Source organism: Sinocyclocheilus rhinocerous, unplaced genomic scaffold (assembly GCF_001515625.1).
Source record: "Sinocyclocheilus rhinocerous isolate Xijiao unplaced genomic scaffold, SAMN03320098_v1.1 scaffold968, whole genome shotgun sequence".
Taxonomy (NCBI): Eukaryota; Metazoa; Chordata; class Actinopteri; order Cypriniformes; family Cyprinidae; genus Sinocyclocheilus; species Sinocyclocheilus rhinocerous.
In genome coordinates, this window is record NW_015662082.1 from 376,000 (window position 1) to 394,425 (window position 18,426).

The window sequence follows — 18,426 nt, forward strand, 5'->3', positions numbered from 1 at the left end:
ACAGAAGTCTTTAGATCTGCGAGGAAATTGTTGAAAAGTTTATGGTCAAAAAGTTTTTAAAAAATTTTTTTTTAGTTTGTGTATTCAGCAAGTAGGCCTATGCATTAAATTGATTGAAAGTGACAGTAAAGACATTAACAATGTCACAAAATATTTTTATTTTAAATAAATGCAGCGCAAAAGAGCAATTTTGTTCAAGAAAGAAATACTCTCTGTGATTAAGTATTCACCAAATCATCTGTGATGCTGCTCAAGAAGGCGTGTCATACATATTCGACAAAGTCTGAGAAAGGACAGAATAATTGGTCGTTCTCACTTTCTGCTCTGAGGTAATCCAAATCTTTTGGAGAGAGACCATTCCTGACCCATCGTGCCCCACCCCCATTCTCCCGCCCCTTACTTGACGTCGAGATTTGCAACAACAAACGGTCTGACCAATAGGAATCCCTCAAACTTCCGCAGGAGTAGAATGGATAAAGCAAAACTAGCGGGTCAGAAAGGGGCCAGTGTGTGAATTTGAACGCCGTGCTTATTATCTGTTCGCGTCCCGATGCGTACTTAATGACGGACGACAAGCGCACGCTCGTGAATGTATCGGTTCAGCCGGGGAAGCGTGATGTTAGTAGCTCGCGAGCGCATTCGAATGTGAACGAGAGACGCGAGAGGACGAGCTGATCCTCACTTCTGCCCACAAAAAAGACAAGAGGTGGAAGGAGGAATCGCCGCACTGTCACACGGACACGAACCGGGAAGATGGAATGAACCACCCGTTTGCTGGAAATAGCACTTTTCGTAATTCAGGGCTTCTTTTTAAGAACATGGATTACAGGAAAATGTCTTTATAGATTCACCGCAATTGTGGAACAAACTTTTTCTTTTGAATGGACCTTGCAAACATGATCTGAGCTGAGGGATTTTTCCCTCACTAGATGCAATGGAAATATGAAATATGCATGCTTAAAACTGACCTGACGCCAGCCAAACGATTACAGACTTCGAAATGGCAACTCGTGCAGGTTTGGTTCGTGGCGCGCGCACATTCATTTGGCCTTTCGCTTGTGTGCTTGTGTGTTTTAGTTGTTTTTCCATCGCCTCCTCCAACCACCACGGCCGTCGGTTGATCTGCTGGCAAGCGATATTGAACTGCCAGTCGGAGCCAGAGTGTCATTACGCTTATGACCAGTATTTGCACGCCTGTGACTCGATCCTGAGCGGCCAGAGGAAGAAGTGTCCCAGTCACTGCATCTCGTCGCTGGTGCAACTCAACCTGACCAAGAGCGGCCCGGCGCTGGAGGACTGCAGCTGCGCCTCGGACCGCCGCTGCCGGGAGATTAAACGAGCCATAGAACCGTGCTTACCCAAAACCAGCAGCATGGGCTGCACCGAAGCCCGGCGCCAGTGCGAGAGGGACATCCAGTGCCGAAGCGCCATGGGCGATTATTTACTCCACTGCGGGCAACTCTTCAGCGGCTCCAGCTGCTCTAACCCATGCCGCAATGTTATCGCGTACATGCGCAAACTTCCCAAAGCTCAACTCCTGGATACTTGCGTCTGTGATGGTTCAGAGCGGACTATCTGCGAGTTTATCAAAACTAGTATGAAAACGCTTTGCTTTGACTCTCCCCTTGTGGATGAAGAAGGCTCCAGTGGGTTCGACGATGATGAGCCCGATGATGAGGATTACCCAGAGCCCACGAGGAACACAGGTTCTGCTTTTGTGGCATGTTCTGTTTTGACTGTGGTGGCATCCATTTTGGCTCTAGTGCAGCTTCCTTGATCAATTTGAAGTCGAGTTAATGATCTGCTCCAACGGCTTTTCGGGAATGGTGCATTTAGTCATTTTTCTCCTGCTTCCCAGTTCGTTTTATGGCATGCTGTTTAAACATTTATTCCTTAAAACGATCTAGTGTTTATTTTTATGTATAGCAAGCAATCCAGCAGTGACTATCACTTTCAACTTTTATTAGGTGTTCATTGTTATTTTTTTAGTTACTAGTGTCTATCCCGTTTTTTTCTAGTAAACCTTCTTATCTCACTAGTTACAGTTGCTTGTAATAAGTCAGAGTAGCTACTTTTGTAGCCATAAAATTAAATAAACTTTTGAAATTAAATAAATAATAATAATAAAAAAACATACTGAAAGGTTACCAGTAGGCTAAAAACCTGAAGAGATTCTAACATGTATTTGAATAGCTTCTGAACCACAGCTCCCCATAGAATTTCAATGCAAAAATCAACAATTTCATATCATTAACAATAGATTAGTTACTTGACATGACTTGGGATAGTGACTAGTAGCAAAATAATTAGGAAGTACAAAGTAGGGTTGTGCAATATATCGAAATTATCTAAATATCGCAAATGTATATATCGCAATATGCACATCGCTACGGCTTGCAATATTTGGGGCCATGAACAAAAGACAAAGAGAAAATCACTCACTGCTCTTACCTAAATAACTTTTGTAGCTTAAATAAGAATCGGTGCATATTGAATTCAGAGTAAATACTAAGCAGTGTTGTATTTTTCCTTTGTATTATTCAGTTCAGTTCCTAAACTCATGTTAAAATGATTACACTAATGTTAAAATGACATTTTTATGTAATGCTAGAGTAAAACACTTAACGTTCACTTTCAGAAGTTGTAGGGGTGCTCTCTTCTCACAAAAAGTGAAACATGTATGCTAGTTATACTAGAATCCGAATCTGAATGAGCTTTATTCACCACTTAAGTGCGCAAACACAAGGAATTTGTTGTGGTTTTACAGGAGCTCTTGATACATATATACATACAAATAACCATATAGATATATGACACAAGATAGTTAGAAGTTCACAGAACTGACTCAGCAACAGCTGAGTAAAACTGTTTCATCTGAGCATGTGGCACTTTAAGCGTTATCGTATCGAATATCGCATTATTTAATGAGTTATCGCATATCACATTTTAATTCAATATCGCACAGCCCTAGTACAAAGTAATGAATAAACACTAATTCCTAAAGAATCCCTTGAATTGAAGAAAAGGTCATTGTTGGATTACTTGCTAGCAAATAAAAAAAAAAGTACTAGTAACACAAAAAGAACAATTAGTTAGATTTAAGGCACAAGTGTAAACACAGCTAGACATGATTTTGTTCCAAAGAGTACACGTTAAGCTTTGTGTGACACTGAGGTGCAGTTCTTATCCAGAAATGGTGACATTGTAAGTGTGTTTTGATTCACTATGCAAAGTTACAGATTCAGCGCAGGTGAACAATGCCTTGTCTAATGAAAGTTTTAATTATCAAGCTAAAATTCTGATTCTTAAGTTAAGAGCAGGGATACAAAGTACTTTAGTTCAGTCAACTGTCTGAAGCACCAGCTTGCCTATTTCAAGTGCTATTTTGTAAAAGACAAATTTATTTCCTTAAAGATATATAAAAAGTTTATTTTGTTATCTAGACATTTTAACAGTGAAAGTTGTAATTATAAAACTGTGCACTGCCAATGTAAAACTAGATATTTTTTTTTAATATGTGAAGTATTTTTGTAAAGTTGCAAATGACTTTGGATAAGTACCTTCTGTAAAAAGTGTTTGAAATGCTGGAATGAATGAGGAGTAGATCTCTATTTTAGCTGGTAACATTTGATACATCTTATAAAAGTCCTAGAGATTCAAGAGAGAGAACTTTATTTTTGTCATAAAGTAACCTTCACAACAAAGGGTGATGATTCCAGCTTTAAAGGGAAGTTACATTTTTGTTGTAATTATTTCTCTTTTAAGATATTGTACAGTGTACAGATTTTCAGAGAATCTTTTAATTGTTATCTAAGATGAACTATTTACTGTGTAGAAATGTCTAAATCCACTGTATGGCTGCCTCAGTGATGTTCTTTTTATAGAAGGCATAAAAACAAAAGTACAAAGACTTAAACCGAGTATGTGTAATTTGTTTTATGTTTGTAAAACTGTTCATATTTCATAGTGTCATTACAAAGTTTCACTGTATCGACCCCATGCATGGATTCCGATGCTAAACCTAGATTATGTGAGCTTGCACAGCACAGCTTTTCAGGAACAGATTAGGTATCACACATAAGGAGCTTGAAGCGCTGACACACGACTTAGCAAATACAAGTGTAAACTCTGGTATTTGGATATCTTTAGAATGTGAACACAAAAAGCGCGAGTTGCTTTTCCCTGGGGTGTCCGTGTTGCATCTGGGCCAAGACAGACAGAGGTTTATTTATTTTTCAATCACTGTGTTTGTTTAAAGGCCTTTGTCTGCACGCCACTACTGCAAGTATAAAGCAGGACTTTAGTTCTTCTAAGCTAACAGAGAAACAGTAGCAGAACAACACAAACTGCAAACTGATTATCTTGTAACAAGTTCTATATTTGAGTGGATTGATCTTTTGGAAAGCCAGCAGAAATTCACTTTCAAAAGGGTTTGGACTGTGTAGGATAGAAGTAAACTTGAACTTTACAGTGTCAGGATTCTTGATGTTACTTTTTCCAAAAAGCAAATTCATCTCTGCAGTATGACTGGTGACCCTTGCTTTAACCATCTTAATAAAGAGACTAAAAGTATGTATCTGGGATAAGTTATACAGCACATCTATCATACCAGCACCCGAGTTTGTCTTGTAAATGGTGAAAGACTTCTAGAGAACTACTCTAATTTGTAGTAAAACATTTGTGCCATTACACTAAACTTCCATTAGAAATTTGCAGCCGTTTTAAATGATAATTTGTCCTATATAGTTGTTTCTTGGAATGTATTAATTGCTGTTGCATGCATTTCCATTTTATACTTGAACAAATTTGTGCCAAGTTCTCTGTATGATATAATGGGTTGCTTGATTGTTGGTAAATGTTTTCCATGAAGAAAAAAAATGACATGTTTGCGGGTTTTCATCTGGGGCTTGAAGGTGCACATATGCATATATTGGTGCCTCCATGTAATTTAATCATGTTCAGCTTGGCCTCTCTCTGTCTCTCAGCTCCACGCTGTTAAAACCCTCCACTCTTATTCTCCCACTCTTGTCACCAGTGTCTTCAAATGGGGGTGATGGTTGCAAAATGTTTTATTAGAGTGGGGACAAGGGCCCTTCAGCCAGCTGAATGGAGGAGAAGTCGAGTGGCACTTTTGTCATGGTAATGTTAAGCACATAATAGTTCAACAGCACCATGTCCAGGCACTTCATTCCTCTAGAGCTCGCTGACACCTCTTCAGAGCCGAACCACGGGATAGCATGTGGGAAAGATCCGCTGGCCCCCGGTCCACATACTCTATGCAGTCCCCACTGCTGCTTATGTACTTCATCATCTTTGGGGGGGTAGTCGAAGACCACGTTTTTTTCCCTCTTGCGCTCAGTTTCAGTCCATGCAATAGAGCCCAGCATGTGCCGTATGAAAGAGCACTCAGAATGGCCAATAGAATGGAACAATTGAAATCGAGCATCTAAACTAGTCATGTCACTGTGGCCTCTTCAATAAAAAGATATATATTTATTTTTTTTTGCTGTAACTCTCCTGCAGTGGCATTGTGGGTGAAAGTGGAGAGGAGACTGCTTCCATGGAAGTGTATTTCAGAGTAATGCGTTTGCAGCTGATGCCTTTAATCCTCCGTGTTTAAGTGTCTGTTTGATGGTTAGGGTTTATATAAGAAATCTGATTTTATTAAGTGAAAGAGACAATACAAGAAATGAAGTGTTTCAGAATGTTGAATTAGGAAAAATCAAACATTTATATTATTATTATTATTATAATTATGAATTTATTTGTAATCATTTTTTCTGTGTTCACATTCAGTGAAGGTTCTATTTATCAAAAATTAAAAAAACAAAAATGTAGTTTTACATTAAAAGCTGCTTCATTATTAATTTAGATGCACCAATTGTCTAGAGGCCGTACACTACACTTGTTGTGTTTTCAATTACCTTTTGGCAAAAAAAAAAAATAAGTTCCACGTCCAAGAGGTACAGGAAAATGACAGGAAACCTCACAGCAGGGCTTTCGAGTTATATTTCAGCAACATTTTGCAACTATTCCTTAGCCCATAAAATTTCAATACTTGTGTCATAGTGCTCAAGCATAGGTTCGACTGAAGAACTGTTGTTGTCAAACTCTTGAGAAATGATGTGATAAGTGATGAGACATGTAGACAGTTGGTATGGCTGAGCCTGGGCTAAGCAATGAAATGGAAGGCATTGGGTAGGATTTAGACTAATCCTTTAAAGGGGTCATAGGATGCCCATTTTCCACAAGTTGATATGATTCTTTGGGGTCTTAATGAAAAGTCTGTAACATAGTTTGGTTAAAATTTCTCAATGGTTGTGTAAAAAACACCTTTTTTACCTCGTCAAAATCAGCTCTGTTTTCAGCAAGCTGTTTTAGTCCATGTCTACAACTGCTCCAGCGGTGAAACAATGGCGGACTGATGACAGCTCACTCAGCGCGGGTCTAAGGTAAGACACCAGTCCAGTCTGTGCTGAAACGCTACTGTCAATCAAACTATTGTGGGAGGGGCTTGTTTTTGTGACGTCACACAGACAGGCATCTGAGATCGCCTTGATTTGAGAAAGGGGAAAACATTTAACCAGATTAAAAAAAAAATAAAATTGACTATTATTTGACATTGAAGAACCTTGAACATGCTAATGTGTTGTTAAATTATTGAAATATTGACTTAAAATCTCAGGGGGTCCAGTAAATACTCAGGGTGTCTAAGGCTAACAAAAAAATGTGAATCTCTTAGCTGGTCACTGCTATGTGCATAGCGTTGAAGATTTAAAGAGATAGTTCACCCAAAAATGACAACATTTACTCATCCTTATGGTGTTCCAAACCTGAATGAATTTCTTTCTTCTGTTGAACACAAACAATATTTTGAAGATTATTGGTAACCAAACTATTGCTGGTAGCCACATAGCTCAGGGTTTCCCAAACTTTAGTTTGCAAACAACAATTAAAGAGAAGTTAGTAATTAAATCATAAAATATAAAATTGCAATAAATTGTTTAAAAAAAAAAAAATCTAAATAATAAAACTTGTTAAAAATGAATTATGACATTCAGGTAAACAAATAAAATTGACTATTATTTGACATCGGAGAACCTTGAACATGCTAATGTGTTGTTAAATTATTGAAATATTGATGGAGGAAACCGAGGAAAAGAGGTTTTCCACTTGAGCCCTGCAGACCTGTTGGTAAAGTAGCAGCGTGTGTGTGTGTTTGTGTTTTTCAACAAGAGGCCATTGACTTAACATTGACCAAGAGTGCTGGGCCTTCTCACTTACAACCACACAATATCTCATTCTGTCAGATCGTTGTCCATTATGTCTATTACCAACACTGAATACTCCAGCTAAGACTCCACTTCAGAGTCTCTCATAAATACGAATAGGAGAAACTTTAAAAAATGAGCATCGAGGGGATTGATCGAGGTAGGAAGGGTGTCCGAAAGAAGAAGAAAACTTGCTGACACGGGGCATAACTTAATTTCCACGGTCACAGGGCAGCTGTGAGGAGCAGCCTGCTGTTGAGGGCCATTTTATCTTCAATGGCTCCACTGACCCTGAAGAGCAACTCAGTCTTCATCCCAGCTTCACTGCTATTGAAGGAAGTGACCAGAAGGATTTATGGGCCTGATTTAAAGAAACAAGTCATCAATGGCAGTTTCCTATTGATCATCCCTCTGCCTCAAGAGAGCAGACAACTGTATGTGTTGGTATGTGTTTTTAGAGATTTACCCCCTAAGGAGATGAAAGTAAACAAGCAGCAGTGCTGTTTAAGAAATGAAAGGCTCGACTGCACAGGGAATGAGACGGCAGTTCTGTGTTTAAATTTTTAGATTTTTTAAAATTAATTTGGATGCTTGTATAAAGAGTGAACAAAACAGATTTTCTTTTTTTTCTTTCTTTTATTATTTGTATTATCACCTCACCCTAAATTTCCAGTTGTGTTTATAGTACAGTTAGTTATGACATAAGTTGAATTTGTTGTGAACTGAATGTGTTCCTATATTGGGAAAAAAATGTAGAAACCATTTTCACTCAGAAATTGCTAGTAAATTTCACAAACAATTATAAAGAAACAGCAAGAAACACATTGAATTAAACATGAAATTTTGAAATATGTACTCCAATAATTATTGTTTTATTTACAACTTTGAAAAAACACACAAACAAACAAAAATCATTCTTTACAGTGCATGCTGGAAGTCTAACCCAGAGCTGTGGTTGTGTATATGATAGTCTGTTTCAACTGAGTATTTGTGTTTAATTGAGAAACAGTTCTTAAGCTCCCTACTTGTTGCGTTAACTTCCCAGGAAACCTACAAACTTTGTTTTAAAGCAACCAATTATGCTTTATTGCCAGATGTCTCAAACAGCCTACATAAAGTCAAGAGAGCACTCCGCAACGGTCACCATGAATTACAAAACAGAACAACATCAAATGATTAATTATGTGCAATATCAATCAAAGACAATAAAATGGAGAACACAAACCGAGAGAGGGAAGGAGTGAAGAAAAGCTTGAACAGAATAAATAATGAAGCCCTAGCAAGGGAGTTGTTAAGAGTTAATAGTCTCTCAGAAACTGAATGGGGGCTGGGGGTTTCACTCTATTAAGTCGACCCCCAGGGCCATGGGCCAAATTGCACCCAGTTGTTTTCCTGAAAGAATTCATCCTTCACATTAATTTCACCCATTATGTTGTCTCTTTTCATGGCAAAGGCCATGCCAGAGTACCCATGGTTTGGGTTACTGATTTGGTACAATCTGAGAGAGAGTGTTTACGTGAGAGAGAGTGCACAGAGGGGTTATAAATATGTTCAAATGGTGTGTAGATTTAAGTGGTTTTGTATAGCGCAAACAAATAGGATAATGAATTCAGTTTGGATTGAGTATTTTAACACAAAACGCAGTAATACATTTCAAACCTAAAGGAGTTTTTAAAGAAGTTCATGATTTCAAATCCACAAAAAGCAATGAACAACAGCAACAAACCAAAAAAAAGAAAAGAAAAAGAAAATCTATGCTTATTTATATTGTTTGTGTTTCTTGTGTTTGTTGACCCGGTCACGATTACTGACATACATCAGGGTTGCACACATCACTCTCAAGCTCCTTTAACTCTCCTATTTATATTGGAATTTTGTGTATTTAAGATATATAAAATTAAAAAAATAAATACTCAGCTTCATCCTAAAAATATTCTATTGAACTTTACTACTTTTAATCTCAACAAGCAATGTTTTTATTCAGAAAGTTCTCTAAATGTTCAGTAAATTTTCAACAGGAAAATATATGTTTTTAATCCCAAGTGCACAAAAAATCTTTTATAGATTTTATCTTTCTGTATTTTTTTTATTTATTTATTTTGTCCTGTTTGTCCTTTATCTCTTTTTAAATGAAAACGTAATCTATTTTTATTTCTTTATTTTTAAGTATCTATCATCTATCTGTCTGTCTGATATATTATCTCTTCACCTGCTTATTTAATTAATTCGTTATTTATTTAATCAATTAATTAGCTATTTATGTAATCAGTAAGGTTTTCTGAACAACAGTTAAATGTCAGATTGACCGTTCTCTGGATCCAGCTGCATGAGGGGTCTTCTGTACAGTAAGGCTACATTCAGGATCTTATAGTGGACAGAAAGAGAGGCAGGAAGTTAAAGATCAAGGAGCTGGGGAAAAAAGGTAGACGTAAGAGCTTTGGCTGCCATGGCCAATGAAAATCACCAGAAACTCAAAGCAGATATGAGAAGAGCGATATCTAGCTCTGGGGCCAGCTGCCTTGAATCAGACCTCCTCCCAATGGGCAACAACTGCAGCAGAGAGGGTCAAATATTCCCTCCATCCTTCCTCACGGACACATATATGGACCTCTTCACAGTTTTTTCACCCTCCCTCTCTCCCTCCTGTCAAGGCAAAATAACAGCCTATTTGTGCTCTCTCTCTCTCTACATCCCCTCAGGACAGGACTGATTGGGAAAGAAAATGTTTGGACTCTAGTCCCCATATTTCTTTCATAATCACTTTCCTTGATAAACCTCCAGTTGGCTCTTTCCCAGACAATGTGCTAACTGCAACCTTTTGTTTGTCCCAAAAAAGTTTTGGAAGATGGCGGTGGCTTCATGCTGCATTTTCAAAACAAGCCTGGAGTAATGATAACAAACTTAAGACCTGTTTATCAGAATTACACCATGTTCAGTACAACACTCCTGTTGATGTGTGAACTGAGCCTAGATATGTTTTTTTTTTGCCTCACAGTTACAAACCAAGTCATTTGTTAACATGTCTTTGGTTGGAGGTGAGTAAGTGAATCATTGGAGTGTACTCATAAACTTTTAAGTAATGTGTTTTCATTTTGATGGGAATAATTCATAAAATATGAAACTTAACTGCTTATTGCCTCCTCCTGTTTTCCAGCATAAGTAACTATCTGGTCGACACTTGAACATAGTAGGTGGTGGTATTTGGGCCTTAATGCTGGTTGCCAGTTGTTGTAAAACAGAAAAAGATGTTGATGACATGGTGTGTAGTGACTACTGGCACACAGAATCGTGTTGAAGGAGATGGCAGACAAAAAAGAGACAGTATCGGCACCCGAGAAAAGTTAGCTCATCAGTGTGGGAGTTTTTTTTTAATTCTGTAACAAAGGATGAGATATTAGACACTCCAGTCTGCAGGATGTGCTGACTTTTTGTACAATTATGATTTTAAATTTACTCTCTGCCTGATATTGCAATAATGTTTTTTGTGAATTATTTTGGCCATGATAATCGTCCAGTGAAAATCTGGTATCTTGACAGCCCTGATTTGTATAAATCAGTGAAACATGAGTGTGCTCTTTCAACTTGTTGTTTTTTTGTCTGTTATCTTACAGCCCTATCGACTTGACTAAGAGAACACTCTTGTACTTTGGAGCCTAACAAAAAATGGAGGAAACAACAGCTGTTGCTTTTACAGAAACCTTTTTCACTGCCCTGCTCTGAAAGTTAAAAGGGCTTAGTCACCAAGGAAACAACCCTCCCCCCATCCCCCATACAGCCACGCTGTCTCTCTTTTTGGAAGGGTATTGGTTTACAGCCCATCTTGGGTTATGAGAGAGCAAATCGTTGGCCTGGATCCTTCAGCCTTCATTATGGCACCTTGATGAAGGACGAAGAAGGAATCTGACACAATTATTCCTACTCTGACCTGCTCTCTCAACACACTTGATGAGCGAGTGGAGGAGGGGGTGGGAAATGAGGAATTTTAATCAGAGATTCTTGACATCCTGCTCAGGGTTCTGTTGCATCTGGGCCATGGTTTTGAGGCAGGTGTGTGTCTTGTGTCCCTGGAAATCTTCAATGCTGCTTTATTAGATTGAGTCACATTACAGTAGGTTAGCTCAGTATGAAGAAGTGCAAGCCCAATGTGATGAATGCTCTTCCAAAGGAGGGAAAGAAAGACAAATAATTTGACTTTAGTCCATTTACCAGACAGATAGGTCAGCATTGAACATACCTGGTTGCATGCCTTAGAGATCTTTCAGGCCTTAATTTTTTGGAGTGGAGTGAACTATTTTGCTTTTAATAGGGAGAATAAATTAATCAGGGTACAAGGTACATATCCTTTGAGGCACTTTTCTAAATTTAAAACACATCATATTATATATATCATATAATCATTCAGAATCACAGACTGTGCTTAAATTCAGAATAAATAGTGCGCCATGATGCACAGCACACTTGAAGTACTAATAAACAGCCAATATGCTAGTAATATGTATGCTAATATGCAACTAGTTAATAGTGAATAGTGTTCCCTAAACTAAAGGGTTGCCGTTTATTTTTTGTGATTTTTTTTTAAGATAAGCCCAAAAGCTAGATTTTAATTAAATGTTTCATTCCATACAGTTCACTGATGGAACATTTTTGTTGTAATAAACTTGGATGTGATGTGTATGTCTAAGTTAGATTTATTATTCATAAGTCAGATTTATTATTCATTTTCCTTTAATCTTTGAAAAGAATTAAAGACCATGAGATCCTACAAATCTTTCTCAAAAAGTATTTCTTGCCAAAGGCTTGAAAGTAATATTACATTGGGGAGCCAATTGCAGTGTAATCAAGTATTCATTTGGCAATTAGTAGTCTGCAAATCATTTTTAATTTTCATGTATTTCTGTCTTTCCTTGTTTGGTTGTGGGACAAGCCACAGCACACATGGCCTGTTGTCACTTCACTGCTGATACATGTTTGGGCAGGCGATGGCATATACAAGACTGATTTCAGTATGCCTTGCCATGTCATTCCTTCCCATGCCTAGCTTTAATTTTCTTCTCTTTAGAGCTGTGAGCCAAACATATGGCCTCTCACACCACTTTCTTTAATTCATTAGAATTTTCTGTAAAATAATATTTGTGTTTTCTGAGAGAAAGTCATTTGTGCTCAAGCACATTCAATTCTTAAAAGTCTAAATGCCTTAATTGGCAATTAAATTTCAGTACATATTTTTTTTTAATCTCCCAGGGTGCAACAGTAGATTTAGTTGGAGGCACCTTATGCTATGAATTACTGACTGTCAATTCTTTGGAAAATCTTAATAACGTGCCACCTCTCAAGGTGCACTGCTTTTGTTATGTTATGGACCAAAGAGCGAGCAAGGACCTGCTAAAACTGCGAAAAGCACCCACAATTCCTCAGGGGATTATTTCCCATTTATTGCAACTGTAGTATGACCTCTGTGTTTTAAAAAGAGATAAACCTCATGAGATTGTCAGGTCAATATCCCATTGCGACCCTCTCAGAAGTTGCCCTTTTCCATTGATCTGAAACCAGCTTATTAGTGTTTCACTCATAACTGTAAAGCTCAAAAGATCAGAAAAGTGAAAGTTGTTTCTGGATCAGTGCAAACAGGGGATAAGAGGCCATGTGTTTTTACACTTATGCTTATTCTGTGTGTCATGCTTCAGAAAACATGTTCATCTGCTTGGTGGAACAGTGCAAGACCCCTGTAACACTAGATTCAACTATGAGTCAGTAAAAAAGGCAATGTGAACATGCTCTCATTTAATGTATTAAATGAGGTATAATGTTGAAATTATATGTTGTTAAAATCTGAATTCCTTTCTGCTATTTAAAACTGAAATTCTGATCCACTTTTTATTTCAAACAAGCATCCACAGTAGAGAACAATGCTTTTAGGACAGAAAGCAAAGGCTATTTTCTTCTTAAAGGCTGAGAGTAGCTTTTCAGACAGATGCTGAGCCCTCTCCACTCTAACGTGCTTATCCAAATAAGGTGGCAATGAACAGGTTAAAGGGTCAAATTTGTTCACATTTGCCTTTTCGTCCTTTAATTTCAGAGCTCTTTCTGGAGCACCTGTTTCGACCCCTCCTTTTGGTTTTCCTAATTTTTGTTTATTTTGGCATGTATCCATTTGCTCCAGGCATTTCACAGCTCGAGCGTTAAGATGGCCAGTGAGATTTGTGGGATGCTTAACCCTTCTGCCCTGAGCCATTGGATTGGAAACAGTTGTGCAGAGCACCAAAACAGCTCACCCCTTAAACAAACTGTTTAGAAAGGAATGATATACTATTTAAAGGGATAGTTCGCCCAAGCATGAAATTACTTTCATCATTTATGCACCTTAAGGTTGTTCCAAATGACTTTTTCTTATGTAAAACACAAAAGAAGATAATATTTAGAAAAATGTTTCAACCAGTGTTGTTTTGGACTGCACTGACTTTCACTATTATGGACAATTTTCAAAATATGTTTTTTGTGTTTCCTCAGAAGAAAGTGATTTGGAATGACATGAGGGAATGAACATTAATTTGAACTTTAATTTTAATATACAGTCAGGTGTCTCTACCAATGGTCTACTTTTGGCTGATAGTGTGAGGTTAATGTATTTTGTCTTTTGAAATGCTTTTCAACCCTATTGGACAATGTTGATCACCGAGGGTTTGTATTTTCATTGTTTTAGGGAAGTTAAATAGAGTCCATTGAAGGAACCGAACGTGTAGAAGTCAAACCCAAGCTAAATATCACAACCTGGCTGACTTATGCAGCTTCTTCCAGTTCTCTCAGCCGTCTCGGTGTGTGTTGTCACTTCGACCTCCATCAAAACCACCACGCTGAGAATTTCCCTTTTGGTCCTCGCATTCACACCTTCACAGTAGGTCATCCCTCCATCTCTCTTTTCATCTCTCTGTGTCCATATGGAGAGTGCAATCCAAACTCCCCCTCAACCTCGACATGGAGTCTGTGTTAGCACATCCAGCTGAGAGAAAAGTCAACAGTCCTTTAATAGTTTTCATGAGGTCTAGCGAGGAACTGGGTGTGTGGGAATGTTAAGGGGGTTTTGCAACTTTGCCCATTTTTTTTTAAGTAAAAGTTTTAATTGTGCATGTTATGTGTCAGGTACAGTGTGTGCATGGTCTTAGCCCACAGCTTCACAGGATAATACTCTGTTAGCTTGGAAAATTCAAAGACACAATCATGTCAATTCAAGCACAAGGAGCAAGTCAAGAGATTAACAAAGCCAAACACTTTGACAGCTATGAAAGCCCCATACATCTTATGCTAAACCCTTGTGTGCCTGAATCAGTATTGGGTAAGTTACTTAAAGTAATTAATTAGCAATTACATCATCAACGTTAAATTACTTTTCTAATTACTCTGTCTGAAAAAAAATTACTCAATAAGTATCATTACTAATTACTTCTAAAAATCCCTATAAACCTTGATGCATAGACAATAGAAATTAAACTCAATTCTTGAGTCAAACATGGAATAGTTTAGCCTTTTAGCTTTAAAGCAACGGTAGTACTTAAAAATTTTAATAACCTCCTTTGGTTAACAAGTAGAATTACTCTGCAAAATATCAGAATAACAAAAAAAGCTTAAGAAAAGTTAAACATTACATGTATCAAGCTGTAAACATTAAACAATGAGTACCATATTACATACTGCCATACATGTATACAAGATTAGCAGTCACTAATACAAATTTTGCCAAATAACAAAAAAAAAAGTAATTTTTTACTGTCATTCATGCACATATCCTTTGTCTGTATTGCCATGCAGTACATGAACAACATTCTGATATTTTATAAACTAAATGCTTAGCACATTATAAACATTGACATCTGACAGTAGATCAGTAAACACTGATCTAAACATTCCTAGACTGTAACATTCATCATGCTGCAGCGTAAACCTCCACACTACTTTATATCTATATTGTATTAGGCATATCATATTTTTATTATCTGATAGCATAAAATTTACATCCCCGTTTCATACGACATTTAGCCTATATGTAATAAAAAGTTGCCTATATATCTGCATGTATGTTTCAACATGTTTCACTCGATATTTTGTTTATTTTACAAAAGCACAATGTTTTGTTGTTATTGTCAGTGTACACAAATAAAAGTAGACCCTTTATTGTTTGATTGATGCCTTAGTCTTATCAGTACGACCAAAAAGGATTGAGAATTTTAGGTTCTTTTCTCTGCAAATGAATGCACCGGCACGCAGATGGTTAAAGAGGCTGCATTCAATTTTACCTTCAGATTTAGATTTCAAATTCAATATTGATTTTAGAACTATTTAAATTATTTACAGTATGTAATGAAATGCTGTTTAAACTCATTGTACACAGTTAGTCAATGACATATATCTGCCCTATTTAGTAAGAATCTTTTTAAATCAGTTTATTCTCTGATCACAGTAATCCCATTTAATGCAATGCAAATATTCATCGAATGTGAATCTTACATAAAACATGAGATTTGTCAGAGATGATAGAGGGCAAAATCATCAGTGAATAATGGCTTAGATGTTTGTCTTTTTTGAAGACAAAAGACTTGCAATATATAGTGAATGAGTCACTATATACATTTTCATGGTACTTTTATTATAGTGCTTCTTACGTGACCATCTTAGAACAGCACAGACTTTCTGAGTAACATCTCTTTTAGTTTTACAGAAGAAAGAAAATAATATGGGGTTGAGTAAATGTTAAAATAAAAAATTTGAACTATTCACTTAAGAAGTATTTATTACGTTAATAGGCAAATTGATGTAATGATTAAAGCTGCAATGTTGCAAAACAAATTTTCTTCCATGTTGTGATGTTGTACATTTGAGTGAAGCAAATTGTCAGAAAATAAAAAAATGTAGGATGGGATTTTGATTCTGTCTATCAGTTGATGATTGGATGGATGCAGATGTTAATGGCAAGATGGCAGTCAATTGTCAAGACTGTCATTTAACCAGAAGATCGGCATTTTGGCGTTTTGATTAAAGGGGTCATATGATGCGATTTCAATTTTTACTTTCTCTTTGGAGGCCCCTTTAAAAATGTGAAGTAAAAAAAAAAAAGAACCATACACATGGATGAATTGTTCACAGTAAGATCGGTAACAAGCATTTAAAAAAAAAATAGATCTGGTGAATTTCCAATTCATGCCATCTGTAAGAACTGGAGTACTGAGACAGAGTGATGACAGAGTCATTGTTATCTGCTGTGGTGAGCTAAGAAATAGATACATTTGTTTTTTGTTAGGCATTATAAACAAATTTCATATTTTGCTGTGTGCTATATCAAGATGTTTTAATACTGCATAAAGCTTGTCAGTAAACTATTGCGCCAGCTGTTATATGTGATTTTAGCGACAGTTAAAATATGTTTTAAATCAAGAATTCAACCGGGGGTCCACGACCCCTAGGTGGTCCGCAGCGGTACTGCAGGGGGTCCACCAATTCATGTATCACAAATAATTTTTTTATAAAAAAATTAAAACATGAGTAAAAAAAAACATCTTTCAAGGACAACCGTTTTACGAATTCCATGTTGAACTCGCATCAATTGGGAAAGCAGTCGTCAGTGAAATGACAGTAGCACAGCAAAAGTTTGGGATTATACTGCTGTGGTATCGTAGTAAACCGAATTTACTTTCACAGTGCAGAGCACAGGGTCTTGTCGACATGATATCCACACGAACGAGCTACAGCATTTGAGGGGGGTTCAAGTTTTCAAGGAATGTCCATGCAGAACATAGGCAGGCATTATGCAAATATGGTAACTTGTGACGTGTGAACTTCACGGAAATGGGATTCAAATTTTAAATGATTTGTTTAAGCAATTCAGAGTGGATTCTTTTGAGAGAATAACTTTATGATGCACTTTCAGCTTTACAACTTTGTAAACTGTTTACATTCACATACAGCTATGTTACACACTGCGTGAACGGTAATTTTCAAAAATCCATAATAGGGGCAGTTTAATTATAGTAATTTAATTTAATTATAGTATTTTGAGATTATGAATAAAACTGAATGGCATGTTCAATGGCATGTTCATTCAGTAATGTCATTACTTTATGTTTGTTTATTGTAATTACATCAGTGACCTGACAAGCATTAAGGCATCATTCACAAATGAATGTGTTCATGTAATGGTTCAGTAACTGTACTAAACAAATTTCACACTTTACAATGCATTAACAGTACATGGTTAACAGACCGACTCTCGACCACACGTTTGAGTAATCGGGTAGCCACAGCCTGTGAGCACCGTGTGCTGGGTTTATTATTGTTAACACTGAGTGGCTTAAAGAGCTCTCCCTCTGTTTGTGTCTGCGGCGGCCTCGCCAGCTGTGTGGACATGTGGAGGACTGTGTAAAAGAGCATTTTCACTGTAAACCAGGCTCACTATTAAAGATTGTGTGCCAGTGTCAGAAATACATTATTTTATAAAAATGATCTATTTACACTTTTTACATTTACAAAGGCATATCTTTTTTCTTCACATTACCTTTCAACATATACTGTAGTGCCTGCACTAAACCCATAGATAAACCACAATGAAAGATATGAAATGTTAGCAAACAGTTGTTAACCCTACACAAGCTTTACAGGTGTTTTGTTGGTGGTGGTGTTTGGTGATGCTTTGATGGTGATGGTCATTTTTCATTTTCTCACTTTTGTTGACATTTCCCTTCCAGGCCCTGCTTAATTTCTGCCACTTTTGTGGTTAAGTGGTTCATGTTTTTCATCTATTTCTGGAAAATGTATTTCAGGATTTATACACTGAACAAAATTATAAATGCAACATTTTTGTTTTTGCCCCCATTTGTCATGAGCTGAAAATACCATCATAATGAAGACAAATGGTGACTTTAATTATTTAAAAGTGATTTTATACTTTACACTAACATGTCATAATGTTTCCATAGTTATTTTCAGAACTATTGAACAATCTTATTGGGGCAGTTTGTGTTGTCAGTTGGCTTAGAGTTCCCTTTCAGTCGGTCACTCTCGACGTCACGTCGGATGACCGACGAATTGGGATCTCGCTTAGAGGGACCAATCTACTTCGAGTGTAAACTAAACGAGCCAATGCACATTGGCATGCGATTATTGCATCCAG

General features: G+C 37.1%; 1 protein-coding gene across 1 annotated transcript; it reads left to right on the forward strand.

Annotated features, from left to right (window-relative positions):
- The first annotated feature begins 436 nt into the window (after nucleotides 1-436).
- On the forward strand, nucleotides 437-2,447 carry LOC107727450 (growth arrest-specific protein 1-like). The gene has a single exon (XM_016537326.1). The coding sequence runs from the start codon at nucleotides 1,001-1,003 to the stop codon at nucleotides 1,775-1,777; it is 777 nt and encodes a 258-aa protein (XP_016392812.1). The 5' UTR covers nucleotides 437-1,000; the 3' UTR covers nucleotides 1,778-2,447.
- The last annotated feature ends 15,979 nt before the right edge of the window (nucleotides 2,448-18,426 follow it).